Source organism: Dromiciops gliroides, chromosome 1 (assembly GCF_019393635.1).
Source record: "Dromiciops gliroides isolate mDroGli1 chromosome 1, mDroGli1.pri, whole genome shotgun sequence".
Taxonomy (NCBI): Eukaryota; Metazoa; Chordata; class Mammalia; order Microbiotheria; family Microbiotheriidae; genus Dromiciops; species Dromiciops gliroides.
The window spans coordinates 135,900,761-135,923,829 of record NC_057861.1 but is presented as its reverse complement, the minus strand read 5'-3'; the positions used below and the strand labels follow the sequence as shown (position 1 = coordinate 135,923,829).

Below are 23,069 nucleotides of genomic sequence, written 5' to 3'. Positions count from 1 at the left end.
ATAATATTAAAAAATTTCATTTGAGTTGTTATATTATTTCTAAATCTCAACATGAGATGTTGATTTATATTTATAAATTTTAAAACTCTGAACATTATATTTTTAAACATAAGATTTCTGAGGAAAGGTTAAGCTATTGATGTCATAATTTGAAACATATGCAAAACATTGTACAGAACTTGAGGGAAACTCCCCAAGACTTTGTGAAATGTTAGTACAAGTAGCAGCAGCAGGAGTGGTGACTGATTTCATATAAAATTCTGAGACATTTACTTCATATTTCATTGAAAAAAATTGATACCATTCACAGAGAGTTCCCTTTTCTGTTGCACATTTCACATCAATCCAGTGGTTTCTTTCACTATTTCCTCTACCCCTTTCACACAAATAGGTGAAATTTTTCCTTTACAAAACAAATCCTTTTAATTGCATGTGGCCTTATTCCATTCCATCTTCTCCAGTAGTTTGTCCCTTCTATTATCTCTCTTTTTTGTTGTTCAGTCATTTCAACCCTGTCTGATTCTTTGTGAACTCTTTTGGAGTTTTCTTGGCAAAGAAACTGAAGTGGTTTGTCATTTCCTTCTCCAGCTCATTTTACAAATGAGTAACTGAGGCAAATAGGGTTAAGTGACTTACCCAGGGTCATTGTTGCAACTGCTGCTGTTGTTATTTGTCCTACATTCTTGAAGAGGACCATGACATCAGAAGGTGATGTCATGACTTGCAGTAAATTGGATTTAAGTAAGGGAGGGCTGTGCAATGTAACCACCCTAACTCTATCCTCCAGAGTTATCTGGGTCCAGTGGTAAGATATATATATCAGGATGACTGGAAATGGGCCCAGATGTTTGAGGTCATTGGGGTTAAGTGACTTGCCCAGAGTCACACAGGTAGTAAGTGTCAAGTGTCTGCCTATATATTACCCCTACTCTTTCACTAAATATTCAATTGCTCCCTATCTACTGGCTGCTTCCCAACTGCCTTCAAACATTTCCATGTCTCCTTCATCCTCAAAAACTGCGTCATTTGATCTATCCATCCCCAGCAACCATATTTTCTGTCTTTTTTGGCTAAACTTCTTGAAAAAGCGATCAACAATAGGTGCCTCTACTTCATTTCCACTTCTCTGATCCAGTCACTAACTCCTACTTCTTTTGCATATAACTCTACAGGGTGGAAAATAGGGGGACAACTCCTTTTCCTTACCTCATAGTATTCTGATTAGAGCTACAGTATATAAAATGCAGTCTTCCAAGAATTGCCCCATTCCTCTCAATGTACTTTCCTTATTATTCCCTTACAAAAGAAACTACTGCCCCTTTCCATTGGTTCCTATACCTTCCTTTCCTCTTCTACCTCTTCTACCACAATCTCTGATTCCCAAGACAAACATTTCTACACATCACAAGATTGTTTCTCTCACTTTAAAAGAAGAAGAAGAAGAAGAAGAAGAAGAAGAAGAAGAAGAAGAAGAAGAAGAAGAAGAAGAAGAAGAAGAAGAAGAAGAAGAAGAAGAAGAAAGTTTGTTTTCTGGCTACTTAAGCACATACATATTCAGAATCTTATTTTTATGCCTACTCTTTCATATATGTATATCCTATACTCAGTATTATTAATCATGGGTGAATTGGTAGGAATACTGGTAATGTAAGATTTGGTGTCTTCTAAAAAAGTAGTAAAGTGTATATTGTTCATATGGTTGAAATGTATAATGATAATGATTTGCTAATGTTCATTGTTAACCGATTCAATTCACAATACTAAGTACATGATACTAAGATAGGCAAGTTACAAAAATGAAAAATAAAACAAATCCTGCCCCCAAATTATACCTACCTCCAGCATTTTTTATTTAAGACCTTTGTATAGATGGATAAAGCACTCGCCCAGGATTCAGTAGGACCTAAGTTCAAATCCAGCCTCAGACACTTGACACTTACTAGCTGAGTGACCCTGGGCAAATCACTTAACCCTCATTGCCCCACCAAAAAAAAAAAAAAAAAGGACTTTGTATATAGTCAGCTTTGCTTGTGGGATTTTAAACTCTAGACCTCATTCTCTGTAATTATATAACTCCCTAACTTTTTCCTATGATCCATTTCATTTATTTTGAAAAAATATATACAAGCAATGTTTCAAAATGGCAGATAACTACAATACAACCCATGGCAAATCTTGATATTATACAATAGTATATGAAATTCCATTAACTTTTTGAAAGAGTTGACTTATTTTATCTTGTAACAAAAGAAGAAAAGATCAAACACAGCACATCAAGCAGTAGAACTCACTTTGCTTGGTAAACAAAAAAAATTAATACAGATAATATGCAAGGGGTTTAGAATGATGCACTTTGAAAATTTCCCTTTTTGAAAAGTTTAAGCATTGCTGGAAATTTAATAGTATTTGAAGATTTATAAATTGTATCTTTCTCCATTTAATTGCAGAATTCATGTTTTGTGAATTAATGCTAGTTTCATGAACTTGAACTCATATAGTCTTTCATGACTTTTGAAATCATATCTCCTAAATATTTCAATTAGTATTCAACTTGTTTAATGAAATTTCTTACCAATTTTATTTTCTTTTTAGAATGAAACTTTTAATTTCCTCTTATTAGAAACCATTAATATGATTACCTATATTGGAAAATTTATACAAGTTTTTAGTCTTTAAATAATTCAGCATGTAAAATTATTGGGATGACATCCTGAAGCCACAAAATATAGAGAATTATGAATAAAACTTTATGTAAAAATATGACAATTGTCAATCAACTGTCTAAGCTAATCTTAGTAACCATATGCTACATCCAGTCACTATTTTATATCTTGTAGCTAGAAATTTACATCTTTAGTCTGTTGAAATATGCAAGAAGAACATAATTATTATTTTCTTCCCCCAGTCTTTTTCCACTCATTCTTGATTATCTTAATCCTATAAGTTCAACTATGTTATTGAGGAATTAGTTCATTCAGTAAGAAATTATTAAGCATCTATTGATTGCCAGGCACCAGGAAAACAAAAGCTGAAAGTCCTCAAATGACTCCCCAGTCTGTATTCCTGACCTTTTCCCAAAACTCCAGACTCCCATCTCCACTAGATAGCAACACCAAGATTTCTCCCTGGTTTCCAATTCAGACTGTCAGAAACCAACCTTAGTATGTTTTCAGCAAAATACGCTTTTCATCCAAACCTTTTCTGTTTGTTAAATATATCAAGATTTTATTAGTCATTATGACTTGAAACCTTAAAATGATTTTCATTACTTCTTCCTCACTCCCAATTTCCTCACTCCTCCATGAATTTCAAAGTCATATCAGAGTCTCAGTGTAAGAAGAGACTTCAGAAGTTATCTGGTCTGACTCATACTTTGCAGATATCTCCATAAAATCCCAATTGCCACCCATACAAACCTCTCTCTTGGTCAGGAATTTTCTATGTATAAAGGCAGCATATTCTGCTTCTATAAAGTTGTTAATTGGTAGAAAGATCTTTTTAAATATTATTAATTGAAATATACATCTCTGAATCTTCCAATATATCTATCAGGATTTCTTAACCTGGGGGCCATAAATTCCTTTTTTTAAAAATTGATAACTATATTTCAATATAATTAGTTTCTTTTGTAATCCTATGTATTTTATGCATTAAAAATATGAGAAAGAGTTGGTCCGTGTACTCCACTAGACTTACAAAAGAATACATGATGCAAAAAGGTCCCTAAAAAAAAAATAACAAAACCCTTGTAAAATGTGTGTAGTAAAGCTAAACAAATCTATACACTGGCCATGTCTAAAAATGTGTCTCATTCTGCACATTGAGCCCATCACATCTCTGTCAGGAAGTAGATAACATTATTTATCATGACTACTCTGGAATTATGGTTGGGTCATTTCATTGATCAAAATTCTTAAGTTTTTCACAGTTGTTCATTTTTGGTGGTTTTGTTAATTATGTAAATTGTTCTCCAGGTCTGCTTTCCTTTGTATCAGCTATTATATCTCTTCGTAGAAGTTTCTGAAACTCTCCCTTTGTCATTTCAAACAGCACAAAAATATTTCATTATGTTTCATTTCATCACATAATTTATCAAGCTATTCCCTCAATATATGAATACCCCCTTTAGTTTCTAGTTGTTTTCCACCACAAAAATATTTACTATAAATATATTTGTATGGATGGATTCTTTTTCTTTAACTCATATCTTTGTGATATAGGCATAGTAATGGTGTCATCAAGTCAGAAGGTATGCACAGTTGAGTAACTTTTGTGTCTGAGCTGCAATTTTTTTTCACAGATGCCTGAAGCAGTTCACAACTCCACTAACAGTACACTAGTGTTCCTGTTTATCAGTGCTCTCCCCTATAGTTGTCATTTTTTAATGTAAACCTTAGCAATCTGATAGGTATAAAGTATTATATGAGAGTTACTTTAATTTGCATTTTTAAAAAATCAGTTATTTGGAATAATTTTCCATATGGCTACTAATGACTTGGATTTGTTCCTTTAAGAAGTCTTTATTCATATTGTATTTTTATCATTTATGGATGTGGTTTGTTTTTTGATAAACCTGATTTAGTGATCACCTTTATAAATATTCACACCATGTCTTTTAATAATGCTTTCCTTTATAAAGCCTTTTAAAAGACCTTTTGATATTAACATTCCCTATACTTTTCAATACTTGTCTTATTGTAGTGGAAAGAGTACAAGAAATAACCAATGTGCCCAGAGTACAGAATGAAGAACATTTTCTTCTATTTCTTTACTTCCCCCCCACACCCCGCCCTTGGAACACAGCTAATGCAAAAATTGTATTTTGCATGCCAATACATATTTATTTTACCTTCTCAGTGGATAGGGGAGAGGCAAGTTGGAGAGAATTTGGAACTGAAAATAAAATTGAATTAAAGCTAAAAAGATAAATAAAATTGAAAACAGAAATGCAGAACTTAAATTCCAGGAATACTGATGTAAAATGCTAGCTCAGATATTTACTACCTCTATGGCCATGGGCAAGTCCCTTAAGCTCTTTGAACCTCATTTTCCTTATTTAAAAGATAACAATAATACCTAGATTAATTACTACCCAAGGCTGTTGAGAGTCTCAAATAAGAAAATGTAGCTAAAGTAATATGTAAATGTAAGAGCTTTCATTATTATTATTATTATTATTATTATTACATGACTGTGCCACTCTTTTCTGTTCATCCTTCCTTCTCTGCCTTTGCTTCTATCTCTCTTTTTTATGTTTTTTAAAAACTCAAGTTGGCCAGTGCATTTTCCTGTATATCCACATTGGTCTTTTTTAGACAACACCATTCCTCTTGAGCATATTTCTCTTATGGAAATTTAGTTAAGATCTTATCTTTCCTTCCTGTGGAAGAAGTAGAAGACTTTGGACTTTTGTCGTACCTTCTTTATATCATTTGGATAACAAAAAGTAATTCAGCATTAAAAATATGAAATTATTTTATTTCTCAAAATTACCAAGAAACAGCTTATATTATAATTTTCTAGATAAGAATTAAAGCTGCTTTTAATTTCTAGAAGTAGTAGTACCAATAGAATCTTAGGTAGGAATAATATGAATTTACTCTCAAATAATATGTAGTAATTAATATGTAATAAAATGTTTCTCCCTTTCTGGATTTTGGTTATTTGTGTAGAGTGATAGGCTAGACAGGAGGTATAGTATCAATAAATCACAAGTAATTATTAAGTATTTATTATGTACCAGGCACTGTGAAAAGCTCTTGAGATTCAAAGAATGAAATGACCCCTAACCCTCAAGAAGTTTGCAGTCTAAAAGTATGAAATGGAAATCTCATCAAAATTGGGATAATTTCAGAAAATAAAATTATGTGAGAACACTTGAAAAAGACTTTAAAAGTTAAATTATTACATTCACTTGGCTTTTTTTCTTTCTTTTTGTACCAAACTTCATTTTAACCCTGGTTGGATGGACAGATGAAATATTTTCTCTCTATTTTGGAAAGTGTGGTGTGTTTTAATTGCTAGTATCACCAAGGCCAACTTCTATTTCGAATATTTGTATACAGTGTATGGCATTTTTAATTAATTTGAAGAAATGTTCATATGTCAATAAAATGAATTTCTGAATTTTGATTTCTGGTAATGTCTGTTCTAAGACTGTTTTAGTTTGATTCAGATAGACCTAGAAAGTATACGATAAAGGGATAAGAAATTACTTAAGGCAAGTTCCTAGTATAGTAACAAAAAAGAATGACAATGCCTAGAGTACTCTTCCAGTTTTCTTAACTTTACTGTGTTTATGGTCATATTATGTTGCATTAAGATACATAGAAGCACCTTAAACCCTTCATTTAGGAACAAAGTCAAACTAAATCTCCTGGAAAATACTCATGAAAAATTCTATTCCAAGGAACTCTCTACTGCTTCAAATACTTAGAAATATCTCTAGTTTTAGTGTGACTAGAAGTTTTGTGGAGAGATCAGTAATATTCCATCATTCACATATTATTTTAAGGATGTAAATAAAATATGATTAGTATTAACAATGGTCTTTGTGTGTGTTGGTATAGTAGAACATTTCTTGAGATAAAAAAAATAAACTATAGATGACTTTGCCTTCATCTCAGCAACATTATTTTAAAGGTATGCTACTAGATGTGATTGACATTTGCTAATTTTTTTTTTTTGGCTCAGAGAAGTCAGATTATATTTCTTGGGTCAGATCTAGTCCAGAAGGTTCCTTTATCTCAACCACTATATAGTGAAGGAGTAGGATTAATGGAAGTGATACAGATGCTCACAAGGTACCATTACACGTCATCATTGACCTCAGTAAGATGTCCTAGATAAGCACAATCATTAGGCTTATAAACAACACAGCTTATGTATTGTTCCAAATTATTCCACTTCCCTAATGTGTTTTCCCTTTCTGTTGGTAGAACATAGTACCAGTTGCAAATGTTTAAAAATTACTGTGTTACAACTATAATTTTAAAAACAGATTTAAAAGAGAAAACCACTATAAGGCAGCTAGATATTTCTAATCTGGCCTCAGACAATTACTAGCTGTATGACCCTGGACAAATCACTTAACCCTGTTTGCCTCAGTTTCTTCATCTGTAAAACAAGATGGAGAAGGAAATGGCAAATAATTCCATTATCTATCTCTGCCCCCCAAAAAATTCCAAATGAGGTCATTAAGAGTGGTACATGAGGGGGCAGCTAGGTGGCGCAGTGGATAACGCACTGGCCCTGGATTCAGGAGGACCTGAGTTCAAATCCGGACTCAGACACTTGACACTTACTACTGTGTGACCTTGGACAAGTCACTTAACCCTCATTGCCCCACCCCCCAAAAAAGTTATTAAAAAAAAGAGTGGTACATGACTAAAAATGGTACTTAGATAGATAGATAGGTGGATATAGAGATAGATAGATAGATAGATAATACATGTATTACACATATATGTGTGTACAAGAATATATATATATATATGAATCTTTGTGGTGGCTTTAACAAAGGTTAATAAAGTGATTTTCATTATTAGGACTGTTGATTCAGGTCATGAAAGTCACTTTATTAACCTTTGTTAAGCCATTACAAAGATTAATGCACATACACATACATGCACACACAAATATATATGTGTGAATCTTTGTGTGTAAGAGTGTATGTGTGTTTGTGTGTGTATGCTTGTAGTGGTTTTCTCCTTGTAGCTGTTGTCTTTTTTTACTAAGATTAACAAAGTGATATTCATGACAGGAATCAATAGTTCTAATTATATATACATATATAAACATAATTAGATCTGTTGTATATGTGTATCCATATATATCATATGTATATAACATGCATATATACACATATGTATGTATGTGTGTATATATTATTTGTATATTTATATATACATATATATATATATAATTAGGACTGTTGATTCCTATCATGAAAAAGACTTTGTTAATCTTAGTCTTATATATTGCTAAGCTTACAGTTGCTGAAATCAAGAATCCTTGGCATGAGAGCACCAACATCTTTGGAATAACTCAGTGGTATTATGATTCTATACAGAGGGTATACATCAAAATTTGGACTTTGTATTTAGAAATCTGTTGAATTTTAAGAACCTTTCCTTATCCTATATATAAGAGACTCAGATAGTATTCTCATCATTTCAGGGGTCAACTTTTTAATGTCTCTTGGTCTCAAAGCAGTGGCCTCTGAAATCATTGGTGATCCTTTCAAATTGAGTGTTTGGGTGAAACTCTCCCCTTCCCTTGAAATTACTCTTCTGAAATAGTGTGGGAACCCAATCCTATTTCTTGGCTTCAGAATTGGCCATTTCTATGTAATCAGTAGTTTGAACCTGGAGCTAATTCCTAAAGGAAAGGCTTTGATAGTAAGAAGTGGCTATACTGTTAACAACCCTCTAATGATTTGCCTCACCAATAGGCTTCATGGTCATATTCTAACATTCTTTCAGGCAACACCTTACAACATGGGTTTAACAAATTAGTGCTAATATTTTTTAAAATATGTGCAAAGGAAGTCTTTACATTTGTAAAAATGAATCTATGTGTACTGAAAATAAGTTTTCAGAAATGTGAAATCTGTTTACCTGAAATTGATTGTGCTTACAATTCAGTTCAAGACCAATGTAAATTTCAAATCTTGTTAACATTTGCAAGCTTCTCAGAGTTAATTATAAGTTTTAGTTTCTAGCATCTCCTATATTAAATTCTTCTCATCATGAGAAAATGTTCTCTTAACATGAATGCTGTGGTCATTGCAATAACGAATAGAAAATGCCTACTATTTTAAATGTGTTATAAATGTAGTCAAGGACATTAAAAAAAATTAAATTCATGGAGTGACTTCCTTACTTTGTATAACTGCTCTAGAGTGTGCCTGTTGATGTAGAAAAGTATATTCAGGTGAATATGCTTATGGTTTTCCCTGAAAACATTTTTCTTATTGTAAATTAATATTTCCTTTAGCAGCAAAAATCAACCCACCTGCAAAAACTTTGCAAAAAATATGGGCTTATTTTTGCATAGCTGTATTTAGGTTGGCTCTGAATTGTAAAGCACATTCAGTACCATAGTAGTTGAAGATTGTCATCACATCTAAGAAAAAGTTCTATGTAAATTGTACCACTGCAGTAGACTCCAAATTTTTCATCTGAAACCTGTCCTTTTCTGTCTTTCCCTTTTTGCTCTGTCTGCACTATTTATCCATCCGTCGACTGACAGTGTCTTTACATCCAAAATGCAAAGCAGACAGATGGGCATCTCAGGAAAGAATATGACTAAAAGCACCAGCATCAGTGGGGACATGTGCACAATAGAGAAGAATGATGGCAGCCAATCTGATACCGCAGTGGGCACCATGGGCACCGGTGGCAAAAAGCGGCGCTCCAGCATTGGGGCAAAAATGGTAGCTATTGTGGGTCTCTCACGAAAAAGCCGCAGTACATCCCAGCTCAGCCAAACTGGTAGGAATTTTTTTTCCACATTCATACTTGAGTTATTCACAAATGTAAATTGTTGTCCTGAGTCATTTTATTATACTAATGATATTGTCTGGAAAACTGTGTTTGGGTGAGGGTAAAGTTGGAGTTACTTTATTTTTCAGTAAAGATAGAACCTGTTTCACCATGGAGTATGGCTACTATTCATTCTGGTTACCATTTATTACAAACTTGATGTAATCATTCCTTCTCTTCTCAGGAAGGAGCCAACCTGAACTGTTGTAACTACAAATGCACAAGTACAAATGCTGTTATTTTGTTTTATAAGATTACATGATTACTTTTCTTTGGGTGACCCTTTTTATAAATTTCTATGATTTTTCTCACGTAGGAACATACCTTGAAGATGATATCTCATGCCCCATGGAAATGACGTAGCTATGTTATTGAACATTTGACTTCCTTTTCAGTTTATAAGCAACATTTGCCAAGAGTATAAATTTTCTTTACAGTTTCTGTTAACCTGTTCATTCTGAAGTATTCTCCAGGAACAAGATGGAATGATTTTTTTTGTTTGTTTGTTTGTTAATAGCCAGGGTATTTCAATCTTGGGGTACTTCAACATCTACCTTCCAAATCACATCTGCTACAATAAATGACAGACAATACTCCTACTCAGAAAAGCTGCTATTAGCAAGCAAAGCATTTGTGAGTCAAAGCAGTGTGTTTTCCGGTGAGGTGTTGGCTTATAATTAAGCTAGAAACCCTTAGGATCTGAAATAAGTATCATATTTTATACTTAACAAACAAAGAAAAGCAAGTAATGTAGTGTGTGGTTTAGAGCAATAAATCATAGGCAACTGGATCAACACTAATTTGTACTTGAAAATGACTCATATACAGAAGTAAGGAATCATATTCCCTACTACAAAATAACTTCATTTCAGAGGGTTAAACATCTTAGGGTACAAAAGATCCTGACAATCAGATGTTTGCATACTTTTGATTTTGAAAAGCATGAAATTAATTTGCTAAGGTTCTGGAAGTTATATTATTTTTTCAATTGTCTATAACTCACTAAACTGTTATATATACAGACATGTTTATGAATATATACACATCCATATATGTGTAAATATATTTATTTACTTATATATTCTTTTATATATTAGGAATGTTGAAATATTTTTAAATGCATTATATTTCTTGTTTGTTACATAAACATAATTTTGATTCATAAAAATTGAAGTTATGCTTAAATTGTCTTATCATAGAAACTACTACTACATGTTATATTGGTCAGAATACCATACTTAAAAAATAAGTATAGGCTCCAGCTTTTAAGAATTGATTTATATAATTGTTCATATAATGAGAACAAATTATTTACTTGATTAGCATTTTTCTGTTTGATATTGAGCTTTTTTATGACACATACCTAAAAGCAGTTAATAAAGAGGTTTCAGAGCAGAGATAGTATAGCACTAAATTGCCATTATAAGTGGCCCCAAGAACGACTAACATTGCTCTATTATAGAAATTGGTACTGTTATCTGGCCTAAATGAGCTCACTGGCTGTCAGCTGTCCTTGAATGGCAGGTGGGGGCCACTATTAACAGGTAGAAGATATGGTCCTGTGAGATGAATTGGGCCCTGCTCTCATTTTTGACCTTCTATGGCCAAAAGGGAAATGGCTACCATTTCTAGGGAAAAGAACATATGTAGAGTAGAAGCAGTCATTTTGTAATGGAAGACTGATCAGTCATGGAAGGAGACTTGTAGAACCCCTCCATTCCATGGGGCTGGGAAATTCATACTTGCCTAGTAAAAGACAATTGTGGTTCATTACAGTGAGAAGCATATTTTTGTTTCATTCTTCTTTCTTTCTTTCTTTCCTTTTTGGTGAGGCAATGAGAGTTAAGTGACTTGACCATGGTCACACAGCTAGTGTTAAGTGTCTGAGGTTGGATTTGAACTCAGGTCCTCCTGAATGCAGAGCCAGTGCTATATCCACTGTGCCACCTAGCTGCTCCCTTTATTTTTCTATCTAGTGAGATCATTACTAGTAGCAGTATCCCTTTGGTGTTGCCTTCCCAGATCAGAGGCTAGAAGTGTGGTACCATAGGAAAAGCACTGAATTTGTAGCCTGTGGATGCAGATTCTGATCTTAGCTTTTCCCTTTAGTATTTTTGTGATGTGGACCAAGTCATTTCTCCTCTCAAAATCTCACTCTCCTCTTCTGCAGAATGAAGGAGTAGTATTAAATTATGCCTAAGGTCATCTCCATCTCTAAATTTATGATACTGCGATCTATGCTATGAACTACAGAGTAAGGAACTAAAATAATTGCACATGTGAATGCCAACAGTTAGATTTGAAAGATCAAAAGTGGAATATAACTGGAAAGAGGTAAACATTATTCATGTGCTCAAAAAAGAAAAGAGAAGGGATTCTTCAAACTATATGAAAATAAAGTTGACTTTGGTTCCTGGCAAAATTCTTAATATCTTTTGAAAGTGATGCTAGTAAATATCTAGAAAGGGAAGCAGTGATCCCAGAGAGCAAATATGGCTTCATCCAGAGTGAATCAGGGGCAGCTAGGTGGCGCAGTGGATAGAGCACTGGCCCTGGAGTCAGGAGTACCTGAGTTCATATCCGGCCTCAGACACATAACACTTACTAGCTGTGTGACCCTGGGCAAGTCACTTAACACCAATTGCTTCACTTAAAAAAAAAAAAGAGTGAATCATCCAGACTAGCTTCATTGCTTTTTTTTTTTTTTTGATAATTTTATAAAATAGCCAACAGTTTATCATGACGTTCTTGTCAAAGTAATAAAGTGATATGGTCTATATAATAGTGCATTTAGATGGATTCATTCATAAATTGATGGTCAAATAAATTGAGGATGTTTAAGCTAGGAAAGAGATTTGTGGAGGACATAACTATATCCAAGTGTTTCAGAGACTGTCCTGTGGAATAGATATCAAATTTCTTAAACTAGGAGAAATACATAAAATTTAGTGACATAAATGTGATAGTAAATTGAGAACTGGAATCACTATTGGAGGTCATCTAGTCTAGTCTCCTTACTTTACAACTCAGACAATAGACTTCTTTAAGTGACTCATCCAAGGTCATAATGAGAGTGCAGATATTTAAAGTAGGTATTTAAAGCATGTTCCCTTTACTTAAATATACTATACCTTCTACATGGATTCAGATACAATATAAGGAAAAGCTTTTTTGTTGGGGGTGTGGCAATGAGGGTTAAGTGACTTTTCTGGGGTCACATAGCTAGTAAGTGTCAAGTGTCTGAGGCTAGATCTGAACTCAGGTTGTTCAGACTCCAGGCCCACTGTACCGCCCAGCTGTCACTAAAGAAAAACTTTCAAACATTTGAACTATAGAAAAGAAGAACGGACTGCCTCAAGAAGTAGTGGGTTCCTGCTTACTAGAGGTCTTGAAGGAAAATTTAGATGACTATTACATATGTTGTACATAGGATTCTTGCAAAGGTATGGGTTAGATTTGATGGTCTCTTTGAAGTACTTTCCAATTCTGAGATTCTGTGATTTGGTATCATGTTGTTGGTTTTTTTAATCATTACCTACTTCATAATTTTTTCACTACAAAATCTTTAGATACACTGTTATTCCATTGTGATACTGTATTGATTTTTAATTCAATTCAACAGACTTTCACTAAGTACCTACTATGTGCAAGACAGTGAATTAAGTAATGGCAGGTGATACAAAGACAAAAATGAAATAGAACCTGTCGTTAAGGAGCTTACCTTCTAGTTGGTAAGGCCAAGGTTGGGGGGAGGAGATTAGGGAAGCAAAGGGAAAGCAGTGCAATAGAACATGGATCTCTGACATTTAGTAGCAGTGAGACCCTGGGCAAGTCACTTAACCTCTCTAAGCCTCAGTATCCTCATCTGTAAAATGGGGATAATAGCACCTACCTCAAAAGCAGGTGTGACTATAAAATTTTATAAATATATACATATGTGTGTAGTCATAGACATAATATGGTTATAGATATTTCTAACATAAAGACCATACAAATACCAGGCACTATTATCTAGTAGAATACAAATTCCTTAAGGGCAAGGACTGTTTCATTTTTGTCTTTGTGGCCCCATAAAAATATCCCCAGTCCCTGGCACATAGTGAGCACATAATAAATGCTTGTTAAATTAAATCGAATACAATACTTACACAAGCCAATAAATACAAAAGATTTTCAAAAGTGTGGGAGAGGCAGGGGTGGAGAAAGTCAGAAAGATGCAGGAGAAGTCTCTTGAGCAGGGCTTTGAAGAGGCTAAGGACTTTTCTGTGAGGAGAGAATGCATTCTAAACATGGAAGACAATATGTACAAAGGCATGAAATGGAATTTCATGTATGGAAAATTGTCAGGAGGCTAGTTAAACCTAAACAGTACAAGAGGAGGAGTATATAAAATAGGACTGTAATCATAGGGTGCCAGATCATGGAGGACTTTACATGCTAGACTGAAATACATTTTATCCCAGAGAAAATGAGAAGGCATTAAAGAGTTTTAGTAGTAAAGTAATATGATATTCCTAAAACATTAATTTTCATAGAATAATAAGAATAACAATTTTATCTTCTGAATTTTTTTTAGTGAGGTAATTGGGGTTAAGTGACTTGCCCAGGGTCACACAGCTAGTAAGTATTAAGTGTTTGAGGCTGGATTTGAACTCAGGTACTCCTGACTCCAGGGTCAGTGCTCTATCCACTGCACCACCTAAATTTTATTTTAATACATTTTGTTGATATCCTTTTTCTTTATATCTCAGTCATTTCAACACACACCCCCTACAGGATAAACAAAGAAAAACAATTAAACAAAAGATTCTAATATGGTGACTACAACTGAAAATACATATAATCTTTTTGTGCCTTATCTTAGTATCTGCTATCTCTCTGCCCTGAAGGGAAGATATATTTTGCTATTTGTTTTCCAGGGTCCTCATTGCTTTTATAATTACTCATGGTTGAACTTGGTCTTAGTGATTATTTTCATTTATAATATTGTACTCATTAAGCATATTGTTTTCTTATTTTACTCAGCAGCAGTTTATACAAAACTTTGAGTCTCTAAGTTTTATTATATAGTCATCATTTCTTATTACACAGTAAATATTCCATTACATTCAAACAACATTTTTTCAGCCATTCCCTAATAATAATCCTCTTTTTCCAGTTATTTGCTACCACAAAGAGTGATATTTCAAATATTTTAGTTATGTATTGGATCTTTTTTTTGTGTCATTAACTTCCTTAGGATATATGCCTAATGGTGGTATCAATGAGACACAGGGTATGGACAGTTTAGTCACCTCTTTGCATAATTCCAAATTGATAGTCAGAATAGCTAGACAACTTGACCAATAGTTCATCAATAAACCTGTCTTCTCACAGCCTCTCCAACATTAACTTTCCCCATTGTGAGAAAAATCACTTCAATAACTTCTGGAACTCAGCATTGGTGATGTGTCAAAGGCTCATTTATTGTCATTCTCTAGAGAATGAGCCACCCCTCATCTATTCCTGGGCCTGCTTTTATCTCTTCCCATCCCTAACAGCTGAAATGGCCATTCCCTTTTATTTTTTATTTTTTATTTTTTTGCAGGGTTTTGAGGGTTAAGTGACTTGCCCAGGGTCACATAGCTAGTTAAGTGTCAAGTGTCTGAAGCTGGATTTGAACTCGGGTACTCCTGAATCCAAGGCCAGTGCTTTATCCACTGCGCCACCTAGCTGCCCCCAGCCACTCTCTTTTTCAGGGGTTACAACCTACTGCAAGGACTGGCAAATCAGGACTCAGTGTTCCCACCCTCCCCATTGACTTTCTCAGGGGAATTTTCTCAATCTGTGAATATTAGCATTTGAGTGTCTCCTATTCTCCCAAGGGAAATTCTCAAGCTGAAATAGTAAATTACAAATTTACAACATTCTATTGAATAATTGCCAAGTTGTAAATTACAAATTTACAACATTCTATAGAGTAATTGCCAAGTGACAAACTAGTTTCAATGTCACATCACTTAATAGCTTCTTTGTTAAGAAATTGAACAGGCCATAAATGAGCTTCCTAAGGAAAAAAACACCAGGAACAGACACATTTACAAGTGAATTCTATCAAAAGTTTATTTTTTTTTTAAATAACAAATGTTGTAGTTGAAGTTTGAGTTCCAGATTTTATCCCTCCTTCCCTCCCTCCCTGAGGCAGTAAGTAATCAGATATAGGTTATACATGTGCAATTAAAACATTCCCATATTAGTCATTTTGTATAAGAAAACTTGAATAAAAGAAAAAATGGAAGAAGGCGGAAAATAGCATGCTTTAGTCTGTGTTCAGTGAATATCAGTTCTTTCTTTGGAGGTGGATTGTGATTGTCTTGGATCATTGTATTGCTGAGAATAGATAGGTCATTCACAGTTCTTGCTGTCACTGTACACAATAATCTCCTGGTTCTGTTCATTTCACTATACATCATTTCATACAACTATTTCAAGGCCTTTCTGAAATCATCCTGCTTGTAATTTCTTATAGCACAATAATATTTTGTCATGGGGGAAATGGGGTAAGGGTTTGGGGTAGGAGTTTGGGGTCCTTAGGAATTCCTCTTTAAAGAATTACACCCTCTTGCACACAAAAGCAATTAGAATAAGATAGTAGTTTATTTCTGGGCTGAGGAAGGGAAGGGAAGGGAAGGGAAGGGAAGGGAAGGAAAACCAAGAGAAATCCTTGGACTTCTCCTGGGGAGAGAGGCATGGCACAAAGCACATGGCTCTGAGATACCAATCTCCTCGAGCAGGAGACTGGTAGGTACTTTTATACAGGACTGATGGGGGGAGGGTGACCATCTGCCTGTGGAAAGTTCCTTTAGTGAGGGAGGACCATCCCCCACTGGTGGTGGCTAGAGGAGTTGGATGAGGGGTGGCTAGGGATCTCTCAAGCCATCTCTCTTCAAGACACAAAGGCCGCAGCCACACCCAAATTCATCTCCCCAGGGGTAAGGGAGACCAGAATGAAGAGTGGAGGTCCCTAAGATAGCTCAGTTCCAACTGGTTCTGCTTATCTCTCTAGGTTTATCTGTCCTCTGGTTTAGTTTCTCAAGGAGAATATTCCTTGATGTGCCCCAGAGAACTTCTGGGGTGCTCTGTGCCCACAACATTTTCATCACAATCATATACCACAGCTTGTTCAGCCATTCCACATTTGATGGGCATTCCCTTGATTTCCTGTTCTTAGCCACCACAAAAAGAATTGCTATAAATCTATTTGTACAAATAGATGTTTTTTCTCTTTTTTGGGCTGTCTTTAGAATATAAATCTAACAATGGTATTGCTGGATCAAAGGATATGCATAGTTTTGTTGTGGGCCGAAAATACCCCAGAAGTTCTCTGGGGCACATCAAGGAATCTTCTCCTGGAGAAACTAAACCAGAGGACAGATATGCCTAGAGAGATAAGCAGAACCAGATTAGACTGAGCTAGCTTCAGGACCTCCACCCTTCATTCTGATCTCCCTTACCCCTGGGGAGATAAATTTGGGTGTGGCTGTGGCCTTTGTGTCTTGAAGAGAGAGATGGCTTGAGAGATCCCTAGCCACCCCTCATCCAACTCCTCTAGCCACCACCAGTGGGGGATGGTCCTCCCTCACTAAAGGAACTTTCCACAGGCAGATGGTCACTCCCATCAGTCCCCTATGAAAGTACCTACCAGCTTCCTGCTCAGGGAGATTGATACCTCAGAGTCACGTGCTTTGTTCCATGCCTATCTCCCCAGGAGAAGCCCAAGGATTTCTTTCATGGTTTCCCTTCCCTCCCCCCTTCCCTTCCCTTGCTCCTAAATAAACTACTATCTTATTCTAACTGCTTTAGGGTGCAAGAGGGTGTAATTCTTTAAAGAGGAATTCCTAAGAACCCCAACCCCTAACCCAAACCTGTACCCAATTTTCCCCAATAACAGTTTTATAGCCCTTTGGGCATGGTTCCAAATTGTTCTCCAGAATGGTTAGATACATTCACAACTCCACCAACTGTGGATCAGCTTCACAGTTTTTCCCACATCCCCTCCAATATCCAATATTTTCCTTTTCTGTTATATTTGCCACTATGATAGGTGTGAGGTGATACCTCAGTTGTTTTAATTTGCATTTCTCTGATCAATAGTGTCTTATCAAACATTTAAAAACCAAGTAATTCCAATATTTTAAAAAATGGAATAAAATGCAAAGAAGGGGTCCTACCAAACTCCTTTTGTAAAACAAGTATAATAATGGTACCTTGACTAGGAAGAGTAAAAACAGAAAGAAAATTATAGACTAATTTTATTAATTAATGTGGATGCAAAAATCCTAAATAAAATTCTAGCTAGGATATTATAATATATTACAAAGATTGTGCATTGTGACCAAGTGGGATTTGTACGAGATATGCAGGGTTAGTATAACGTAAGGGAAACTATTAATATAATTGATTATATCAATAATAAAAGTGAAAAAACCTTACAATTATATCAATAGATGCAGAAAAAGCTTTTATAAAGTACAATACTAATTTTATTTAAAAATACTAGAAAGAATAGATATAAATGGATTTTTCATTAAATTGATAGGAAGTATTTACCTAAAACCATCAGCAAGCACTATTTATAATGGGGATGAGCTAGAATAGCCTCACCAGTAAAACCAGGTGTGAAACATGGATGCCCAATGTCACCAATGTTATTCAATATTATTTTAGAAATTCTAGCAATAGCAATAATAAAAGAAAAAGAAATAGAAAGAATCAAATGAGTAATAAGGCGATAAAATGATCTCTTTTTGTAGATATGATCATATACTTGAAAAATCCAAAAAAATTCAACTAAAGACTAGTTGAAACAATAATTTTAGCAAAGCAGCAGGATTTAAAGTAAATCCACACAAATCATCAGCATTCTTATAGATCACCAACAAAACCCTAAAAAAAGAAAAAGAGATGTATCTTTAAAATAACTCTAGACAATATAAAAATATGTAAGAGTACGACAAAACAAGCCCAGGAACTATGTGAACAGAATTATGAAAAAATATACAAATAGAATCAGATTTAAATAATAGTAGAAATATTAATGGTTCTTGGGTAGATAGTGCCAATATGATAAAAGTGATGATTTTGCCTATGTCAATCTGTATAGTCAATGCTATCTCAATTAAATTACCAAAAAATTATTTTACTGAGTCAGAAAAAATAATAACAAAATTAAGTTAGAATATCAAAAGGTCAAGGATATCAAAAGGAACTAATGGGAAAAAATGTAAAGGAAGGAGGTTTAGCAATCCCAGATCTTATTATAAAGCAATAATTATCAAAACTACTTGGTATTGGCTAAGCAATAGAAAGGTAGATCAATGGAACAAAGTAGACATGTAATTTACAGCAGCAAATTATAGTAACCATGCATTTGACACGTGTAAAGACTTATGTTTGGGGGGATAAGAAATTATTATTGGATAAAAATTGTTTGGAAAGCTGGAAAGCAGTCTGACAATTTGGACACAGACCAATATCTTACACCATTTACCAAAATAAGGTCAAAATAGATATATGATCTTGATATAAAGGGAGATATTACAAGAAAATTTGAAGAACTCAGAACATATTACTTGTCAGACTTAAACAATTTATAAATAAAAAAGACATTTTGAGATGTAAAATGGATACTTATGATTACATTGAATTAAAAAGGTTTTCTACAAATAAAACCAAGATTAGAGGGAAAGCAAAAAATTGGGGGAAAATTTTTATAGTTTCTCAGATAAAAGTCTCATATTTAAAATATATAAAGAATATTGTCAAATCTATAAGAATGCGTCATTACCCAATTGATAAATGGCCAAAGGATTTGAACAAGCAGGTTTCTGATGAAGAAATCAAAACAATTTTAGTCACATGAAAAAATGCTCTAACTGATTATTGATTAGAGAAACACAAACTAGAATAACCTTTTTAAAAAATTTTAAATTTTTGTTTTTTGTTTTGTTTGTGTGTGTGTGGCAATTGGGGTTAAGTGACTTGCCCAGGGTCACACAGCTAGTAAGTATTTAGCATCTGAGGCCAGATTTGAACTCAGGTCCTCCTGACTTCAGGGCCAGTGCTCTATCCACTGTGCCACCTAGCTGCCCCGCTAGAATAACCTTTTAATATATATATTTTTTGTGAGGCAATTGGGGTTAAGTGTACACAGCTAGTAAGTGTTAAATGTCTGAGGCTGGGTTTGAACTCAGGTCCTCCTGAATCCAGGGCTGGTGCTCTATCCACTATGCTGTCTAGCTGCCCCAATATCATTTTACATCTATCAAATTGACTAAAATGATAGGAGGGGAAAGTAAAAATGTTGGAGGGGATGTAGTAAAAAAAAAAAAAGGGATACTGATTCACTGCTGGTGGAACTGCAAATTAATTGAACCCTTTTAGAGAGCAATCTGGAATTATGTCCAAAGAATTATTAAACTTCCTCTATCTGTTGACTATAAAATACCACTATTAATTCTCTTTTCCAAGATGATTTAGGAAAAAGGGGGAAAACCCCCCACTATATGTTCTAAGATATTTATAGCAGGTTTCTTTGTGGCAAACAACTGGAAATTGAGGGGATGCCTGTCAATTGGGGAATAGCTAAACAAGTTTTGGTATGTGATTGTGATGGAATACTACTATCTTATAAGAAATTATGTCAGTGGTTTTAGAAAAACATGGAAATGGGGCAGCTAGGTGGTGCAGTGGATAGAGTAGTGGATAGAGCACCGGCCCTGGAGTCAGGAGTACCTGAGTTCAAATCTGGCCTCAGACACTTAACACTTACTAGCTGTGTGACCCTGGGCAAGTCACTTAACACCAATTGCCTCACTAAAAAAAAAAAAGAAAAAAATGAAAAAAAGAAAAACATGGAAAGATGTGCACAAAATAATGACGAACAAAATGAGCAGAACCAAGAGATGCTGTATACAGTAATAGCAATATTTTTTTAAAAATTTTGAGTGACTAAGTCATTTTGACTATTAAATACTGTGAGCAGCTGAAGTTGGCCTTGGGGGCCCCGAGTGGGTCTCCCCTCCCCCAGCACTGCTGCTCTCCTTGAAACCATCCCAGTCCCAGGTACATAAGCCTTGCGTGCCATGCCTAGCCCATGCCCTGCTCAGTGGGGATGAGCATGAAGGGCCACAGGCATGTGCCAGTTTCCTCCACCCAGCCCCCAGCTCCTGGTATGCCAGGCACGGGGCTCTGCCTGCCCTAGGGGTGCCAAAGAATTAGCTTGGTGTGTGTGGGCATGGTCAACCTGAGTTTCAGGAGGACAAAAAAGGATTATATAGCCTGGGGGGTGGACAGTGAAAAGGGAGCTTTCAGTTGGTAGGGTGACAATGAGATGTAGTGAAGCAGTGGGGGGTGGCTGACAGTGGAGGAAGAGTGAAAGAGTGAAAGGACTTAGTGAAGATGTAGGAAAAAGGTCTGTCAGTAGTGAAAGTGAATGCAGTAGGAGGAAGTGTGAAGGAGGATGCTACAGAGACAGATGTAGGAACAGATCAGCGAAAGGAGAGGGGAAGCTACAGAGAAAGTTAAAACACAGTCAGGTTATATTTTACTTTTGTTATCCTTATCTTTAAGTTTATTCACCTCAATAAACCCTGGTATTTGCTTTAATTTAAAAAAAAAGGCATTTGCTTATCATTCTGGGAGACACTGGGGGAAGGGGAGCCTCCCAATTGGCTCTTCCCATTTTAAATTAAAAGCAGTCAGATAGCCAACCAGGAGTTCACAGATTAAGACCCACTTAATAATATACCATTTTTACATGAATGGCAACCATGGAAGGACTTATGGCCCAGTTATAATTTTTCAGATAGCCTATAGTTATAAGTTTACAGATTAGTTATTGTTAATTTTTTTTTTACAATACCCAGATTAACTACAAAGAACCAATGAAGGAACATGCTATCTACATCCAGAGAAAGAACTGATAAATAGAACTATGTATAATATGATTTTACATATATATATATATATATACACATATGTATTTATACTTATTTGTATGTAATGATAGGCATCTCTGGTTGGGGTTGGGGATGGAGGGGAAAAAAGTTACATGATAACTTTATTATTTAAAAGGAAAATCAAGTTGTATGTAACACATTTGCAGTTTCTTGTGTAATTTTTTTTCCTATTCTATTTTGTTATGTAAATGCTTCTTTTATTTTTTTTTAATTCAGACTTTTAAAAAAATACTATAAAGATAATCCTTGTACTAAGCAATTGACCTAAAATCAAAAAAATATCCTGTAAATTTTGAACTAGTAATTGCAAAACAATAAAAATCATGTATAGTATTCCATTCATTTCTCCACACTCTCTAGACAGATATACTGCAGATTGTTCATGTAATGAATAGTGTGGTAAATTATTTGTGGTAAAGATATATATATCGGAAGTTTTAGCTGAACCATTTGAGAGTTGAGCGCATGCTACTGAAGTGGCTTTTGAAGGACTTCCCTTTTGGGGAGGAGACCGCAATGAACTTCCAGGACACCAGCTTAAAACTGAGGGAGGAACAGAAGTTTGCTCTCTCTGGCTTTTGAAACTTAGCCCTGGCAGCGCGCGGGTGAGAGGAGACACATGGTTTATGTTTGACTCTGGCTCTGCTGGTTCTCAGCCTGGCGGGCAGTTTGGGATTCAGTGAGTTTTATAAAGGAAAATAGACCAAGCTTAGATCTAAGATTATTCATTTGTATTTCTACTTCCCTATTTCCCTAATTGGTATCACCTTTTGTTGTCTAATTAATTCCCAAGCAATAAAAACTAATCCCTCACAGATTAAAGCTCAGAGGCTTCTTTTTCTTAGTGGTCTGGGATATATAGGAAAAGTTAAAAGGGGGAGTTTAATGCTCATATATCCAATTTTGAATCTCACAATAGCATAATCTTAAAACATAGTTAATAGTCTGTGGTCTCTCCAATTTGGAAAAAAGGTCATATGCCATTGTAATGCAAAATTATACATCTGGGCTTCTTTCTTCTCACTTTCACTATATGGTGTTTTTATTTCTATAAAACCAAAGGAAAAATGAAGACTATAGATGAATAGCACATCCATGTTTTATTTTGTCTGTTTTTATTGACATTTTCTATTTTTTTACACCACCAGTTATTTGAAATCCCTTCCCCCACAAAGAGCCATGCCATATGAGTATTATTAAAAGAAAAAAAAATCAACACAACTAAATATAACATTGAAAAACTAAAAAAAAAACCATGCAATATGTAATAACTGTGGTCCACCTATCTCCATGAAGGGGTAGATTGGTTGTATTTTCTCATATTTCTTCATTTAAGTCCTGGGGGATCTTTTTTTTTAACATTTTTTTATTGTGATTTTTAAAAAAAGTTTGCTGTTCTTTTCATTTACATCATAGTAGTTACTGACTGTTTTGTTTTGATAGTTCTACTTGCTTCACTATGTATCAGTTCATATAGATCTATCCATGCTTTTTACACCCTTTATTTATCATACACACCATTTCT

The 23,069-nt window shown here is 34.7% G+C and overlaps 1 protein-coding gene across 47 annotated transcripts in view; it reads left to right on the top strand.

The window, feature by feature from the left end:
• Nucleotides 1-23,069, top strand: part of RIMS2 (regulating synaptic membrane exocytosis 2) — an 821,964-nt gene that overhangs the window by 713,362 nt on the left and 85,533 nt on the right. For 28 of the 47 annotated variants that reach the window (XM_043983649.1, XM_043983385.1, XM_043983377.1 and 25 more), the window contains one exon: nt 9,253-9,494. The exons of the other annotated variants lie outside the window; for them this stretch is intronic. In XM_043983649.1, the coding sequence (XP_043839584.1) occupies nt 9,253-9,494 (242 nt within the window). The remainder of the gene's footprint in view (nt 1-9,252; nt 9,495-23,069) is intronic. 47 annotated transcript variants of the gene reach the window in all.